The sequence below is a fragment of the Lycium barbarum genome, chromosome 4, assembly GCF_019175385.1.
Source record: "Lycium barbarum isolate Lr01 chromosome 4, ASM1917538v2, whole genome shotgun sequence".
Lineage (NCBI taxonomy): Eukaryota > Viridiplantae > Streptophyta > Magnoliopsida > Solanales > Solanaceae > Lycium > Lycium barbarum.
Window position 1 is genome coordinate 121,607,118 of NC_083340.1, and position 18,884 is coordinate 121,626,001.

Sequence of the window (18,884 nt, forward strand, 5' to 3'; positions counted from 1 at the left end):
TCTTAGAGCTTACACATGTTACAAAAGGTATGTTGTTATTGTCTTAAAAAGTTTAATTTCTTCAAAGTATTAAAATATTAAATTATTTCCTTCGAGAATAGAATATAGTTTACCTTTAATGTAATAACAGTACTTCGAATTTCAACAAACTTTGGATACCAAGACTGAAGCAAATCCCGTGAAGACTCTTTTAGTTTCTTTTTGACAATAATGTGGAGGGGAGCGATTCGGAAATTTGATGTTTAAATCTAAGATAAGACCTCAGTATATATAGCCAACGACTGGGTCTGATGAAAAGGTGCCAGCCGTTTTGTGGTGCGTTAACGTAAAAATAAAAAGAAAAATAATTTGCTGGTCCAAAAAATTAATCAATTTTAAGTGTAAACGTGTTTATCTATATAAACCCAACAAAATCTTCTCCATCTTCGAACAACATTCTTCACATCAATGAGTTTCTTCATTTTTCATTCACACCGCACAAATTCAACGACACACAAGGTAAAACCTTATCCACTACGATTATTTATATCAAATCAATAGATGTATGCTATGTGTGTTCGTATATAAATTTATACTCCATTCGTCCTAAAAAGATTGTCTTAGTTACTATTTAGATTCAAATACTTTCTAAGTAGGCGTTTGGCCATAGAAACAAAAAAAAAATCACTTTTTTTGGAATTTTGAAGTTGGAGTTGTGTTTGGCCATAGTTTTTGCAAATAATATTTTGTTGTTGAAATGTATTTTTTCAACAAGGTTTTGGTTGTGAAAAAAGTGAAAAAGGTGAATTTCAAATACAACTTCAAGTTGTATTTGGAATTTTCATGGCCAAACACTGATTTTTGAAAAAAGTGAAAAAAAAAATCAGAAAAAAGTGAATAATTCTTATGGCCAAACGGGTCCTAAATATTTTGAATTGTTAATTATTGTGACATATAGTACTTTTTATGTAGTTTCTAAAATGCAAATTTTATTCAAAAAATAAATAAATATTCTATGTCCTAATCCACACCGAACACGATAGTTCAACCCTCGTATTCCTAACTAAGACAATCTTTTTGAGATGAAGAAAGTATCACTTAACCTAGTTAATTAATATATATTTTTACTTTATCAATTCACTTAATATATTATAGTAAACTGATATAGTTTGATGCAAATATCCATGCTAGTAAGCTTTTTAGTAACGCTTTGGGAAAAAAGAAGAAGACGTGATTACCCTTCAGGAAAAAAAAGTGTTGAAGAGTAATCATGTCTTTATTACACAAATTATGCATTTTTTTTTGGTAACTAACATTTTTTTAATCACCAAATTATTAATCAACATTTTAATAATTTGGTAATTAGTAAAATGTTAGTTACCCAAAAAAGTGCATAATTTGTGTAATAAAGTTCTAAATTGTTTCTGCAATTGTACAATTAATTTATTAGTGGTCTTTTACAAAAGTCAGATGAGTTATAACTATAGGTTTTCCCTACTCTTCGAAACATGGTTTTGCTGCAGAAGGTTTTGACAACGTTCATGCTAAATTGCTAGACGCTACCACTATGGAGATCCCAATTTCTAAATTTCGAGCCATCAGATTCAAATTTTAAAAGCTTTGCCCGAATGTTGTCAGGTAAGAGAGCATAAACAAAAGCAAAAAGAAAACTAACAGTAGGGATTGTTTGGTTACTGGTTAGAGTTAAGCAATTATTATTAATGCATGAATTTGTTATGCAAGGTTTAGTAATTTATGTATTTGTTATTCTATCTTTTATCTTTTATAATAAATAAATTCCCTCATAACTTATACATGCATTAGTTACGTGGGATCGTAAGTTGTTAACCAGCCATCGTACTTGATGTGCTGAATTTTATTCATAATAACTAAAAGGCTATCAAACTTGGTACTAGTTATATATGCTGATTTTAGTACATGAATAATTCAGTTCCTAACTAGCAACCAAAAGACTCCTAAATTCCTAAATTTAGTTTTTGTGTCACTGAATCGATGGACTGCCTTCATTTGCATTCCAGGCATGAATCTTTCCTTGTAACATGGAAATTAATTAATCATAAGCAAAAAAGAAAATTTTCATCCGTGTTACAGTGTCCAAGGAACCCTACAACTAGCTCATGGATCCACATTTAGAGGATCTTATACTATACAATTTCAAATGGCAACGACATAAATACCCATAACTTTCAATTATGCAGCAAATAATAATTCAAGAAACGCCAACGGTTTTTCCAAGCAACCAGAGCATGAGTGTGAGCTCTATCCCAAAAATGGTGTGAAGAGAAGTTCTGTCTAGCATGAACCCAAATATTGTAACTCCAGCTCTATTGTTCTCAAAATATGTCACTGCGACACCATTAATCAAAATAAGCTATTAATAAAAGAATTTAGCCTAAATTATCCAAAAATTAATGAATTAAAAGGTACAAAATGTATTTTAAAATTCATGTGCCAGCGAGTGCATCACTTCACCTTGGGCTGAGATAAAGCTACCATCAGTTCATCCGAACCATTAAGCATTAAAATACGAGCTTAAGTAATATGCACCCATCGGTGTAAACAATTTTTAGGTAGCATATCTTATTTTCAAGTTTTCAAATTCTACATTTTAAGGAGACTTATTCCTAAATATCATTTGGATGACCTAATGATTAAAAAGTTGTTTATGCAGGCGATGTTTATAACTTAAACTCTTAATTACGAGTTTAACTTATGTGGACTGATAGTTTAAAAATTACATTATCATATCAAAGTGACCTACAATCATGAGTAACTACTTTATAATACGTCTTATTCTTTATCTTGTGAGTGCGTATAAGTTAAATCCTTAATATAATACTACCTTTGTTTTAATTTGTTTGTCTTAGTTTGATTGGTCGAAAATAAAAAAAGACTTTTGAATCCTATGGTCTTAAATTAAAGATAAGTATAACGTACCAAAATGACCTTTAATCTTGTTGTCTTAAACATGTCAAGTGGATGTTTTAAAGAGTTGCCAAATTAGGAAAGAGACATTCTCTTTGGAACAAACTAAAAAAGAAAGTAGGACAAACAAATTGAGGAGCAATTTTAGTGATAAGGCCTATTTTTTTGAGGAAGCTAAGTGAAATGATCAGCATACCTAGAGCCTGTCTTTTTTGGAAGGAAATTGTACTATAGGCATAGGAGGGGACAAATTTTGTATTATCCAATTCATCCTCTTCATCTCCAAAATCCTCTGCATCAGATGATCCGTTAGAACTCGGAGGAAAATCGTTGCTGCAATCTACTTCATGATGAGCTGCTGGAGGAGTACTTTCAGCCCAATTATAAGAGTCTATTGTCGCGCACGCATGCCATTTTGCAGCGAGGCATGTTATGGCTTGTGCCTTGTGGGTAATTCTGGTTGCACTTCGCAACAGTATCATCAGCCCAGCAAGAAGGCTGACGGAGCATAGCTGCATATATTAAGACCAAATAGTTTTGTTTCAGTAATGGGCAGAGGCGAATCTATGATTTAGAATCAGGGAGTTCAAAATAGGTATGATCTTATTATATGCATACATTATTAATCTTCTTTACTCATATATGTACATAGCTAGAGACAAATTTAATGAGCAACTGAACCACAAAACCCGCCATAAATCTGCCTCTGCTAATGAGTCTACCAGAAACAAATTGATGATCAAGGGCAGCAAAGTTTGAAGACCTAGGCAAGAGGACTGGAACTCTTACAGAAAATGGTATTCATCTAGAGAGAAAAAAAAAAAAAAAAAAAAAAACAAAGTAATGCTTACTTCCTCTGTCCCAATTTATGTGTCACACTCTCTCTTTTAGTCTGTAGGAAAAAGAATATCACGTTTTTATAATTAGAAACAACTTAACTTCAAAATTGTCTATTTACTCCTAATGACATGATTTATAGTCACACAAATGTGTAAGGTTTGTTTTAGGTCACAAATTTAAAAAAAAAAAAAATTATGCTTAGTCAAATGTCGTATAAATTGAGTCCGCAGAAAGTATATATCTGGCATATTTATACTCTGTCGCTAGAAAAGCATAAACTGTAAAGTACAGTAGTCACTAACACAACATCACTAAATTGGTGAGCATGATTATGTTCAAGACAATTGTTTTTCATCCCCATGTGTTGACCAACACATCTTAATTAGTATTAAAGAGAAAAGAAATGTTTTTTATCTAAAGATAAATTGAAATTGTGGACATGGAATATCCACATTTCATTGTATTGTACTGCATCACATCTCCAAAAAAAAAAAAAAAAAGACTTTCTCAAGCGATTTCTAAGGAAACAAGGAAGCAATAACAAATAAAAACGCTATCTGATGAGATAATGAGAATGCATACCGCAAGTTCACCACTCTTATAGATATGAAGATCTGCATTCGGGCGCGTAGTCATGAGAAGCGAAGCAAAAAGACTCGCTGTGATAAATATCAATGCCCACAAGATGAACACGCGGTACCTATGGCTAATAATTCGCAAGTGCCTCCTAATCCTGAGGTGCTCTCTCAACACAGATTCGACATCAGAATCCACATGGAAGAGTACCTGAGCGAAATCTTGTAGTCGGAGAATCTGAAGGTAACAGATCAAGCGGAAAAGGACACAAACTAAGAAGAACACGACCGTCCTGTAGAGCCAGGAGGTTAGCTCCAGAATGCAGGCTACAGTATTGCTGACAACGACGTTGCCCAAGAAGGGGATTTGGGTTCCACCTGAGGTGTACCACCAAATCTTGTATGTGCTTTCAGCGAGAAAACATGGAATCACAAAAATGAACAGTATCTTCATTGATCTCTGCATGTTATAAGAAGAGAATATAATTGCATCATGATGTTCAATGGCATAGTAATTGCTACAAATAAGAAGGCAGAATACATTGATTATTCCTTGCACTTTTTAGTAAATTTCATCTAGATACTCGAACTACAGCTTGGTTTGATTGATCATCTAAACACATGATAAAGTATTCCAATTAGACACTTCGGACTCAAAGTTTGAAAACACTTTTGCGCGTGTTCTGAAATGGCACTACGTGGATAAGTTAACCACTTAAATATGTCACATTCTTTAATTATACTCATTAGCCTTAATAAGCTGTAAAACCTCAAGCTTGTTTAAGTGAGAACACGTGCCAAAACTTTTCGACAATTTGAATTGGAAGTATCTAATAGATACACTAATAATGTGTTCAAGTGCTCAATTGAAGCATATCGTAGCTCCATCTAAAGAAATTGACCATATAGAATTTACAATTTCAAAGGAACAGAGTCTAAGGGACAAAACATCGGCAAAAATAAAAGAATATGAAAGCGTGTGCGAGAAAGAGAGTGTTGAGAGAAGGGAGAATGACGTACATTGAGCTGTTCCGTGTAGCATGTTCTGACAGTCTCGCTCTCATCACAAAGCTTGTCAAGAAACAGGAACCTCCGAAGCCCGTATTTCTTATTAAATCTCGAAAGACAAAGAAACGACAAAGCAGCAACACAGCTTAGCGACAACTGAACAACTCTGTCGTAAGCCCTACTATGTTTACCATCACAATTTCCACAAGCCAAAAGGTAATGAGAGAGCCATGGCACGGCAACTGCTAACAAACTGAACACAAACCAAGACAAACAAGCAGACCAACGGTCCGATTGATCCACACACATCCACTTGAACCACGTCCTGAAACTCCTCAATTCATCGTACATGTGTGAAGCGCTTCGGACTAATACTTTTTTATTTACGAAAGGCTCTTCCTCATCCGCCATATTTATGCTGTCAGTGTATATAAGTTATACAGTTTGTTATATGAGGTAGCGCCAAAATTTTGAGAGCAAGGTGTTTATGGAAATTCGAGAGAAGGTTTATATATTAGGTGGGAGATAGAGCAGAGCAAAGATTGTAAAATTTTAAATGACAATGAGTCGATGTTTCCACGAGGCACCTTGTGTAGAAGGGCAAGAAGAAAGGTGCAACATGGAAAAAATTGACAAAAATATCCTTTATATTTGATAGTAGGTTTAAAGTAGTCCCTTAAATTTCACCTAAGCAGTTTTGGTCTTTTAAATTTGCCAAAAGTAGTAGGTTTAAAGTAGTCCCTTAAATTTCACCTAAGCAGTTTTGGTCTTTTAAATTTGCCAAAAGTGAGTACTTCTGATCTCTGTCATATATTTATCAACTCCGTTTGTAAAATATAACCAAAACTATGGAAAAACATTAACCAAAAATATCAATTTTTTTTGTCAATATCTCCACAACCGCAACATAAAAAATTGCACCAAACACGAAAAATAGATTAAAAAAAAAATAACAAAAAATTGCACCTCAAAAAGTTGCACCGGACACTAGAAATAGCCAAAAATAACACAAATTGCAAAAATTGTACTTCCAAATGTGAGTTCTCCTAAAATATTATCTATTTTCATACTTTCAATTAGATTTAACAATCAGACTTTGGTAAATATTTGACGGAGATGGTGCTCACTTTTGGCAAATTTAAAGGACCAAAACTTGCTCAGTTGATACTTAAGGAACTATTTGGAGCAGAGGCGAAGCCAGGATTCGAAACTTGTGGGTTCGGGGCTCTTATTCTTTAAAGTTACTGGGTTCTTAATTAATAATTTATACATATTTGACAAAATTTTTAATACAAATATATGGTTCGGACAAAAGCTACTGGGTTCGGCCGAACTCATACCCGAAGGGCTAGCTCCGCCACTGATTTGGAACTACTCGAAAAAATAAAGGACCATTTTAGTCATTTTCTGTGCAACATTACAATAAATGGTTGGTTATATATATTGGAAAGTAGAGGACAATAATGGATGAATCCAGTTCCTATTCCTCACATTTCAATTTTCTTTTACCGCAAAAAGGAAGCCCAAAAACAGTTCGCATCAAATGGTTATGGGATCCCTTCTAGACTCTTCCTATCAATGGCCATTACATACCTTCTGATTTATCTAAGTCCTAGTGTATGTTTATTTAATGGAGCTTGGTATTGCAATGGAGTTGTTATTATTATAGATAGAAGAACCTTGCTACCTAAAATGTCATGGAGCTTGTGACTTAAGGTGCACTTTTTACTTGTCTATGCTTTCCGTGATCAAAAGGTCATTTTCACCGGTTTAGTCCTGCGAAATTTCTCGGCCACTAAAATAGTACTTTTATCAAACTTGTAACTTGTTGAATTTAAGATTTTAAGTTGTATATATATATATCATCATTGTAAGAGAGATTTTTTTAACTGTTAGGTCACACACATATATATATATATATATATATATATATATATATATATATATATTTTTTTTTAAATATGATATTTGTAATCGTAAAAATAAAACATATTGCATCCCACAATTGACATCCAAAATAATTAATAGCGAGGGGGGGGGGGGGGGGGGGGGGGGATGAATATGAAATGAGGATATCTATACATTGAAAATTGAGGGGTGATTTTGGTTTGCGACAAAATTATATTTTAATTGTAGTCGGTGAAGGTAATACATTAACTAATAATTCATGAGTTATTTAATACTAGTACTTCCTCCGTCCAATTTATGTGATATATTTTGACAAGACATAAAATTTAAGAAAAAAATGAAGACTTTTGAAACTTATGCTCTAAAGCAAGTCATAGATATTTGTGTGGCTCTAAATCATTTCATTAACGGTAATATGAGAAGTTTTGAGTTAAATTATTTTTAAATATAAAAATATATTTTTTAATAGACTAAAAAAAGAAAGTGTATTACAAAATTGGGACAGAGGGAGTATTTTGTTTGGTTTATTGCTATATAATATAGGGAAAGGGTCCCATCCACTTTTCGATTTAGAGCAGATATACCTCTCATTAAAAAAGTAGTGCATATATGCTGCCCTGACATTACACAAATGGTGCAAATATATCCTTTTTGCTGACAAATTTTTTTTTATTAAAACAAAAGTCACTATAAGGGTATGTTTGCACCTTATCACAAAGTTCAGGGTAAATTTGCACCTCCTCACATGTGATTGTTTTTTTTTTTTTTTGCCTTCTTTAATTCAACAACTACTTTGGATTTCTTACTTTAATGATGAAATTTCTTTTGTGCTCATCCTCTTGTTAAATTTACCGTAAATGCCCTGAATTATTTTTATTCGGATGCAAAGAATAAATTACATTTTGATCACTTATGATTATTAGGAATAAATAAGGAATCTTGAGATTTTGAGAAAATCATTTAATTTGTTATTTAAACCAACGCGGCGGCATGAACAAATTTGAGGAAATGAAGAGGATGGGTAATGGAGAAAAATCGAATCCAGGAGTATTAGGCAAATGCGAAATATATGCTTCTTTTCAAATGCGAGAATCTATTTCTCAATTTTGGGATTTAAAGTCATTGAAGTAATGACAAGATAACTTGGTCATTTTGAAGAAAGTAGACCCCTAAGTAATTAATTTATACTCCCAATTTATATGATATTGTGATGGATGTGTGGACATACTAGGAGTGATAGGATTAGAAATGAAGATCTCTGGGATAAGGTGAAGTGGCTTCAGTGGAGGATAATATGCGGGAAGTGAGGCTAAAATGGTCTGGACATGTGCAGAGGAGATGCACGGATGCCCCAGTGCGGAGGTGTGAAAGGTTGGCTATGGACGGTTTCAAGAGAGGCAGAGGTAGGCCAGAGAAGTACTGGGGAGAGATGATTCGATAGGACATGGCGCAGGTGCAACTTACTAAGGAAATGACTTTAGATAGGAGGTTATGGAGGACAAAGATTAGGGTATAGGGTTAGTAAGTAGTTGAGTGTTGTCTTACTTATCCTTGCATACTAGTAGCCGTAGTTTTACTCTTGTAGGTTCTTGTATTTAGATAGTATTTTTTCATGCCTTTTTATACATCTTTGGATTGCTTGTTCTTATCTGTATCACTATCTGATTGTTTCTTTTTACTACGTTGTCCTATTATGTTGCTGCTATTACTGCTTATTATTACTGTTTATTATTACTGATGCTTTTTCATCTCTCCTTGAGCCGGGGGTCTATAGGAAACAACCTCTCTACCTATCAAAAGGTAAGGATAAGGTCTGTGTACACTCTACCCTTCCCAAACCCTACCTAGTGGGATTATACTCGGTATGTTATTGTTGTTGTGCTTTTTAGTTACCTTGATAAAAAGTAATACGTTTATATAACTAGAAATAATCTAAATTCACACTCTCATTTTACCCTTAGTGGAATGTCTTAAAACCAAAAAAATGTCTGACATATCTTAGACCATAATTTATAAAGATCAATCAAAATCTCAAGATTCCTTATTATTCCAGATAATCATAAGTGGCCAAATAGCCCTCCCCCCCCCCCCCCCCCCCCCCCCCCCCCCCCCCTTTTTTTTTTTTTTTTTTTTTGCATTTGCATAAAATTAATTGGGGCATCTATAATAGATTTAATAAGAAGATGAGCGCAAAAAGAAATTTGATCATCAAAGCAATAAATTCAAATTAATCGTTGAATTAAAGAAGAGGAAAAATTCATATGTGAGAAGGTGCAATTATGCCCCTGAACTTTGAGAAATGGTGCAAATATATCCCTACAGTGGCTTTCATTTTAATTATGAAAATTCCATCAGCGAAAAGAATATATTTGCATAATTTGTATAACGACAGGGGTATATATGCACCACTACTTTAACAAAGGGTATATCTGCTCTAAATCACAAAGCTGAGGGATATCTTTGCACCATTTTCCTATATGGGTGGACCAGGTTAAGGCTACTCATCACGATCACGATGGGTCTGTCGCGTTCGCGATGGGTGGTTGGACCGGGTCAGAGACTGTGTTTGCGAGGCTCCAGCCACAATCGCAAAGAAGAATCGTTGTAGTAGTGTATTTATTTCTCATTTCGAACTTAGACTTCATTTTATAATATTTCAAGTTCTAGAGCTCGTTTTGGAGTGATTTTAGGGAATTTTGCTTGTTTAAGCGTGGGGGTAAGATTTTAATCCTAATTTAAAAATTCTTCATAAATTCTTTCTTTAATTTGAGATTTAATCCATGGGTTGGGATGGAAAATTGGGGGTTTTTAGCCTTAACTTGAAATTGAATTTTCTTGAAAGTGGAGATCAATCCATTTACTTTTGCATGATTTTCTGGATTTAGACTGTTTAGGTTATGGGTAACTATTTCTAAAATAAGATTCCGGTTTTCCCTTGGGGCTTGCGTTATACTATTTTGGGTTCGTTTTTGGGTTCCGGGTATAAGTATTGCAATATGGGTGTCTACCGACTTGTACGCTCATGTAGATTACATAATTGATAGAATCGATCCCAAGCTTTGGGGAAAGTAAACACGCTCTCTTGATGTTCGTGGCATGTTGCTCGGCACTCGAGGTATGTTACGACTTGACTTCATTTGAGGGACGTTATTGTTAACTAAAGGCTGAAATGGATTAATTAAGGGGTAAGGGCGTAACAGGAGGTCTCGTACTCGTGATGTGATGGGAATTGGTACAAGTACTAGTGTATTGTGTTGAATTGTGAGGTACTTGTACCTACGAGTCGTGACTCGAGAATGCCAAAGCATATGGGCATTAGGTGTTATGTGTTACGTGCTTATACTTGATTGAATTGTGTTGAAACTCTTAATAACCTTGTACACTCTTGATAAACCTGTCGTTATTTATAAAAGGAAATTGTGGCTACTAAGTCTGATGATTTGATGAAATTATGTGAATTGTTGGCTATTAAGTCTAGTTGTTGAGTTATTCATTCTATTATATATTCAATTGTGCATATGGTTATGAAGGGATCGGGTTGCACGAATGCAACATGTTGCATTAAAGTGCAAGGCAACTGACTTCTTATGGTTGGAGCATGGTTAGGTCTTGGAGGCCTGGACCCGATGTGACCTGGAAGGTCTGATGATTTCGGGCCGTATATGGACTTAGCGATCGCGTATGGATCACATTTTCCATAAATTCCCGGAAGCTCTGTGTGTATACAGAGCATAATGCATTGCATTGTATTTATTTACTTTCCTTATATGGTTATGTGTTGGATTTCATACTTGTTTCCGTGACTACTTGACTATTTGTTGATCTAAGTAAGTGACTTAGATGGTTCTTTGAAAGTTGACTTAGATGGTTCTTTTATACTCTGTTTGGTGATGGATTCAGTTATGAGGCCAAGTATGGGTAAGAATAATGGTAAAGGAATATTTTCTCCTTAATTCGTCGCTACTTTTTTGTTGTTGTCGATTTATGAGACATACTGAGTACACGTGTTTCCCGTACTCAGACTACACTTGTGCACTTTTTGTGGTGTAGATTCAGTCCCTAGTACAAGTGGATTGCGCAGGTGTCATGACCCAAAATTTAAAATTGTGATGGCACCTATTCCTAACCAATAGGTATGACAACCTAGCCATTTACCAATCCAATTAAGTTAAATGAGCGGAAAGTAAAAAGATAAGTCAAATGCTCAAATACTAAGTCTTTCATTAAGAAACTAGTGCGGAAAATAGAAATACCACCCAAGACTGGTGTCATGTGTACTAGAGCCACTACGAAAAAAATACAAGGAAGAAATCAATTGATATGCTGTCTTGAATTTATAGTCTTAAGCTCCAACAACCTTACTGGTCCTACTCGTACTTGAAACCTAATCTGCACCACAAAGAGTGCAACAAGTGTAGTATGAGTACAACCACTAGCACTTTGTAGGTATCATAGGCTGATAACGAAGGAAAACATGCATATAAGATATAAAAACTGAACACATAAGCACAAATCAACTAAAACAGGCATGTCACCAATATACAAAAAAAGGGAATCATGCTTCAAGTAACAACCGCAAGTAGGCATCAATTATAAGTAGATTAGCATAAGAATGAATGAATGAATGCAATTCACTGGATCCCGGTACACACATGCTATAGGCCATGCCATATAGTCATGACCATAAGCCATGGGAGAGCGGAGAGGTCCATATCCTGTCACTATACCGCCCAGGATCATTTCCTTTTAGACTGTGACCACTCACTGTACCGCCCGACTTTACCGTCGAACTGTGAGAACCTCATATACCGCCCGCTTTTACCATAGGACTGTGAGAACATATCATACTGATCTGTTGCAAGAGTACAACCCGAGCCAACCATAATATCATTCGTTGTAGGCGTGTAACCCCAACCAACCATATACAAGTGTACGCTATGACACATAAGAAAAAAATCATTTCAAATTTGGACATAGTAGCAAACAAGTTCATAAACATGCAATCACAAGTGTATAAGGTCCCTTTTTCCTGGACTGTGAGAACATCACTCTTTACTTTTATCCCGGCCTTGTAGACCATCTCGTATCTCATTTTCACCACTTATTCATCAAGTATACATATATGAAATGAGTGCAACATAAGTAATATCTTATGTCAACAGTATTATGAAACTGAAGAATGGATATGCAACACCAAGCAAATACATGCGTCAACTCATATATCTGGAGTAATTCCTTTCTCATAGTTTAACGACATGTGGAGTGATGGAATAAAGTAAACCAGTCATAGCAAGTATAAGCCAAATATGGCTATCACAACCCAGATAAACAACAACGATACCAACCTAAATGGGTTTCTCACCATAACCAATGCCCAAAAGCTCATATGTTTTTTCCGTCATAATACATTTCTCTTATTCTACCTACCCAAGCAATATACACCAGCACCCACCTAAGTTCCCATCGCAGTCACCGAGGTGGGACTCTTTATCATGCCCAATACCCCTTCAGTATTATAAACTATATACGTCCTCCAAGTGTAGTCTAAAGAGTAAATTGTAACCTACCTCGAAAGCTGAGTAGGAGCCACGAACTCTCAAACCAGAGCCTTCCTTTCCGAAGTGATTCCGAATGATCAAAGTCTATCTAATATAATTCTACATTAACACACGAGTCCATATATACCCACATTACTATCTCAATAATTCGGATCCAAAAGTCAACCAAAAAGCAAATCCCGAGTCTCGAAGGTCAAAACTGTAATTTTGTTGCAAGATCAGGTCCAATATAGTCAAAAGAGTATTCTACGAGTTTAAATGAGTCCAATGCTACCCATATTTCTATACTTTAATTTGGAACAAAAAAACAAACCCAAAAAGGTAACCCTGAGCCTCCAAGGGCAAAACTGGAATTTATTGAAAAATTGGTTTAACCATAGCTTATTTAGTTTTAATACAGAAAACTCAATCAAAAAGCAATCATCTTGATCCTAAAATCCATGATTTATCACTTTCAACTTTTGGTTTCAAAACCCCAATTTTCCCCAGCCAAAATCAAAACTAAAACGCAAATAACCCTCAGGGTTCATGAGGAAACATAAAAATAGTGGTTAGAAACTTACCCCCTCTTTGAAACAAATCCATAGACACCTAAATCCGAGTGCCCATCCAAATCCCCAAAATACTCTAATTTGGGTTCATGTCAAAATCCCAAAAATTAGGCTACAAACTCAAGATTTAACGGATAAAAGCACTTCAAATTCGAATATTACAATCATAAGATGGTAAAAAATCATTGCCTTGAAGCCCATGAAGAAATTCCACTCTAAAATCCAAGTCAAAAGAGATCAATTTGGCCAAAAGGGTGAGTCCACACAGCTTACAGTCTCACGCGAAGTACCAGATCACTACTAGACACCAGCAACTAGGGCTGGGCATAAATACCGAAAATCGAAAAACTGGACCGAACCGAACCGAACTTTAAAAAACCAAACCAAACCGAACTAGTTTGGTTAGGTATTCGGTGTCCACCTTCAAAAAATCGAAACTGAAATAGCCGAACCGAAGTTTGATAAAACCGAACCGAAGAACCGAATGCTCACCGAAATTTAATACATTACCCAAAAGAATTAAAATAGTCCATGATCATTAAGTTTAAGCCAAAAAAAAAAAAACAATTGTAACAAGTTCTCTTTTGCTTTTGTATCCCTAATTTTCCACTTCAGCTGAGAAAATCAAATATTCTTAACAAAGGAAAGTGAATAGGATGTGCCTTTAGGATTAATGTATGTCCTTTATGTGTTTCTTAATTATTCTTACGGTATATACATAACACCTAGCAATCCTATATCATGGTTATGGTTTTCTATTCTTGTGTATCATGTTTGTTTGATTTTGATTTCAATTTATCAGTTTTATGTTTTATTGCTTTTGAGAATATGAATTAGTGTAAATGGAATCGCTTCTAATATCATATCAAAAAAACCAAATTGAAAAAACTGAAACCAAACTGAACCGAACTTCAAAAAACCTAAACCGAAAGAACCGAACCGAACTATTTTGGTTCTGTGTTCGGTGTCCACCTTCATAAAACCAAAACTTAAATAGCCGAACCGAAGCTTGATAAAATCGAACCGAAGAACCGAACTCCCACCCCTACCAGCAACATACCACTTCACTATTTTGGCTATAAAAACCTCATACGACCTCGGAATTCGGCGATTCAAGTTGCTATGTGTCTTAAATTTCAATACACATCTATCCCAACAATCAAAACTCAATTCCAACATTAAATGGATATAATGGTACATCAAAATATCGCAGGCATTCGACTTACGCCGACGATTCAAACACCAAAACTTGACCCAACAAAGTCCATATTCAAAAGTTCCTACAAGTGACAAATGATCATACGAAGCTAACGGAATCAACAAATTTCCAATACAAGTCTCATTTCTTCCTGTTGCAATCTTTTCACAATAAATAGGCATACTAAATACTAAAATCAATTTAATTGTCAAAAATCAATCAAACGAACGCTAAAATTAGTTCCGTCAATTTCTACAGATTATAAATAATGTTACAAATCCAAAAAAAATCTTCAGTAGCCAATTAGAGCACATTTTCCCAAAATGAATAATTAAATACCGGGATTTCTAAAAGAAAATCTTATCCCAAAATGAATCAAATGATATTCGTTTGACTTCAAATTATGCAAGCATGTCAAAATAATTTTTATAAAACTTCTGGAATAGACGACACGCTAAACAAAGCATCGATTCTCAAGACGACCGATCGGGTAGTTACATCATTCACCACTTAAACACGCGGCCGTCCTCAAACGTAAAGAAAATAAGGTATCTGGACTTCAAAAAGCTGGGGATATCCACTCCGCTTGTCCAACTCGGTCTCTCAAGTAGCCTCCTCGACCGGACGATGCCTTTATTGAACCTTCACTGAATTATCTCGTTGGATCTCAACTTCCGAATCTGCCTATAAAAAATGGCTACCGACACTTCCTCAAAAGCCAAATTCAGATCAAGCGACACTGAAACCCATTGAATCACATGAGAACCATCCAAATGGTACTTCTTGAGCATTGAGACATGAAATATGGGGTAAACACCCGTCAAACCATTTGGCAAGGCTAACTTATAGGCTACCTCGCCAATATGTTGAACAATCTCAAAGGGTCCAATATACCTCGGGCTCAACTTGTCCTTCTTTTTGAACCTCATCACACCCTTCATGGGTGAATTATTCAATAAAACCCCAATCATCAACCATGAACTCTAAATGAAGAACCTTCTGATCTGCATAACTCTTTTGCCTACTCTATGTTGTGAGAATCCTCTCCTAAATCCACTTGATCTTTTCAAAAGAATCCCTCAACAAGTATGTACTCTAAGGCCTAGCTTCGAACTCATCCAACCAACAATCGGAGAATGACCTCTTATACCATATAATGTCTCAAATGGTGTCATCTCAGTGCTCGAATGGTAACTATAAGTGTAAGCAAACTCAGCCAATGGCAAAAGCTGATCTAATGACTACCATAAAAAGCCCATAACAAATACTTATGGACATGAATAGTCCACTCGGATGAGCCATCTATATAAGGGTGAGATCACATGTAAACTCCGTCCGAGTTGTAACTAGTTAGATCCTGTACAGAAAAAGCCGACTTAGTCAAACAGTTCACAATTGTCACGACCCAAGCCGATGAGTCGTGATGAGTGCCCGAACATTACTAACCAAGCACCCCAAAACTCATATTTGTATCTGTCACTAAGCAATATGGTGGCCCATATATAAACTATAACTGAACTATACTATCTCTTGTATGCAACAAAAACTCGCAACTAGCATGCATATATATATATATATATATATATATATATATATATACATACGTACTGCAGATAACAATGCAAGCCGACTAGGCCGCAACATATGCTGTACAATAATATTAAGAGCCCATAAGGCTATATAACTTCCCAACTACATACAACAGTTTACAGACCTCTATGGAACACGAACTGTAGAAAAGACAGTACAAGGCCCCGTCGTACCCTTATCTATACATATGTCAAAATAGCATACCAAAATGACTGCAGCTCCGAACCAAGTGGAGCGCACTGACTGCAGCTGAGTGGAGGGCCGACTGGACTGGATCGCTGGTCTGGCTACCTGAACCTGCGGGCATGAATGCAACGTCCACAGGAAGGGACGTCAGTACGAATAGTGTACTAAGTATGTAAGGCATGAATAACAACATAACAAAAGATATGGAACATAACATGAGATAAAGAGATAACCTACACATATGATTTCCTCGTAAGGCGGATATCATGCATGCTTAGCCTTTTACAATTTTTTTTTTTTGAATACACATATAACATAATAGCGCTCCGGAACGTGCAACCCGATCCATAAATATATTATATTGCTGTGGAACGTGCAGCCCGATCCATATATCCTATTCTCATTATATATGTTGTCGCGAAACGAATGGCCTGATCCATTTAACCATATATCCCGTGTCCGGGATGACATCATAATATACCAACTGATCAGGTGGTTAGGCGTATATAACGCCGTCACCCTTTTTCCCATATCCCATATATATATATCATATACACATATAATATAAGTAGCATGCATGAGAGCCTAAATAAAAGTTACCACTTTATCGGAGTGACGTAAGGTCGGTAACCTACGATTTATGTTATGGAATAATCATCATCGCTATATCTAACCTTGAAGGAACAATTATCATAAGGTGAGACCAACAACAATGAATAAAATCAAGAAAATCATAACATAAGCTGAACAATCTCGCGATAACATCAAAATCATAAGCCTTGGAATTTCTAGAAATGGGGTCATCATCATCATCATTATCATCTTAGCAAACATCTATCTTTAGTATCATAAGAAATTTGAGAATCATGAAATTCTACATTTTGAGAATAGGGATGTTAGGGAAAACATGTGTGGGTGCATACGAAGGGAATTATGCCTTTAGAAAGAAAGGGACGAGCCTTAACATACCTTTTGGGCTCCTTAACTACCTAACGCTTGTCCTCCCAAGCTTGTTTATCTACATTCAAGAAAATTCATACTATTGTTAGGCTTATCGTCGTATGATTATCTTAAGCCTTCACATTAAACCTATTTAGAATCTGCCAAAATTCGGGCAGAATCTGCCAAAATTCAGGCAGCATTTCCCCTGTATATATCCCTAGCCCGAAATCACAATACCAATAACCAAAAACAATAACAACAACACTAACATCAAAAACATCATCATCAATACCAAAATACTCCATAAAACATCCCACACGATGTTTATTCGATTCTTAACCAACTAATTCATTATACGACCATTTAATAGTTCTATCTCCGTTAATAAACCTAAATCAATATCAATAAGGAGGGATTCTTACCTTATTCCCACTAGAGCCACAATATCTTCAATATTCACCTTTATTTCAAGCCAAGATTCCCCGCAATACGATATTATAATCGCAACTATACGCTGTCCGAACCGATATCCTAAGATTTCACTTGATTTAAGCTAAAATTTTATGGACGAAAGTTGAGGGAATATTCTAGAGAGTTTTGGATATATTTAGGGGTGTTTGGATGAAATGTAAGGGGTTAAACCCCCTTTTATATTGTTCTAGAGTCGGTTTGCACCTACCTAAAACGTTCGCGCTCTGTAGCTGCGCGTTCGCGCACTGTAGCTGCGTGCCTCTACTCCGCCGGCCTAACTTGTAATGTCCATAACTCTCTATTCCAATGTCATATAGACGAGCAGTTTGTTGCGTTGGAAACTGGACTTCATGAACTTCATTTTAGGCTTTTGCTTTACTTCAAAACTTTTCATATGCTAGAAGATATTCTTTCCCCAAGTTGGCTCATTTTTGTCGTTCAAAGTAACGCTCATCTTCTTCCAAAGTCATACTAACTCACTTCTTCCACTCATTTCCTTATACGATCTTCCGGAATTCCTTATATACATCCTTCACTCATAAAGTATACTTAATAATGCTTCGCCCCTTATAGTCCAAAGTTGTTTTACTTCGCCATAGTTCATCATACTTATGTTCAAACTTGATAAGTGATTTTTTGAAAGTATGGGGTGTAACATCCTTGTCCCCTTAAAACATTCGTCCTTGAATGTTGTAGCTTGCGAGCTTATGATGTTATCATTGAATTCTTGAAATGGTTGTCCTCCCTTAGACCCTGATCTTCATACCCTTATAATATAAGCTCATCAGTCTTCTTTCATATTCCCCTAACTCTTTGTCGAACTCATCCATAAGTTTCATAGCCTCATGTTCTTATGTATGCAACCAGTGGTCAACTAATATCCAGTTATCGTCCTATTCCCATTAAGGTTGTCTTGACTCACAATTGCTACTGATCCTTGCCGATTTGTAAGCATCCTCAATTGTCGTGTCCTTTTTACTGGCTCTTTATTTCTCTACTAGTAGACGAACTCTCTTATTTAGATATGACACCTTTCCTTGCTTGCTTCTCTGGTGCTATTTTAGATTATCCCTTCTTGTACTCGTTGGCCTTGTATATGTACCATATCATCTCCTTTCAGACTTCTTAATCC

At 35.6% G+C, this 18,884-nt stretch overlaps 1 protein-coding gene across 1 annotated transcript; it reads right to left on the reverse strand.

Moving 5' to 3' along the window:
* Positions 1-2,027: 2,027 nt before the first annotated feature.
* Positions 2,028-6,353, reverse strand: LOC132638548 (uncharacterized). Its single transcript, XM_060355388.1, has 4 exons — positions 5,361-6,353; positions 4,348-4,800; positions 3,122-3,437; positions 2,028-2,346 (listed from the first exon to the last, which is right to left on the reverse strand). The coding sequence occupies exons 1-4, from the start codon at positions 5,757-5,759 to the stop codon at positions 2,210-2,212; spliced, it is 1,305 nt and encodes a 434-aa protein (XP_060211371.1). The 5' UTR covers positions 5,760-6,353; the 3' UTR covers positions 2,028-2,209.
* Positions 6,354-18,884: the final 12,531 nt, after the last annotated feature.

Coding starts and splice junctions, on each gene's coding strand:
- LOC132638548 (XM_060355388.1), bottom strand. CDS start 5,759: ATGGCGGATGAGGAAGAGCCTTTCGTAAATAAAAAAGTATTAGTCCGA. Junction 3,438..4,347: donor ATAAGAGTGGTGAACTTGCG/GTATGCATTCTC, acceptor TAATATATGCAG/CTATGCTCCGTCAGCCTTCT. Junction 2,347..3,121: donor CCAAAAAAGACAGGCTCTAG/GTATGCTGATCA, acceptor ATGGTGTCGCAG/TGACATATTTTGAGAACAAT.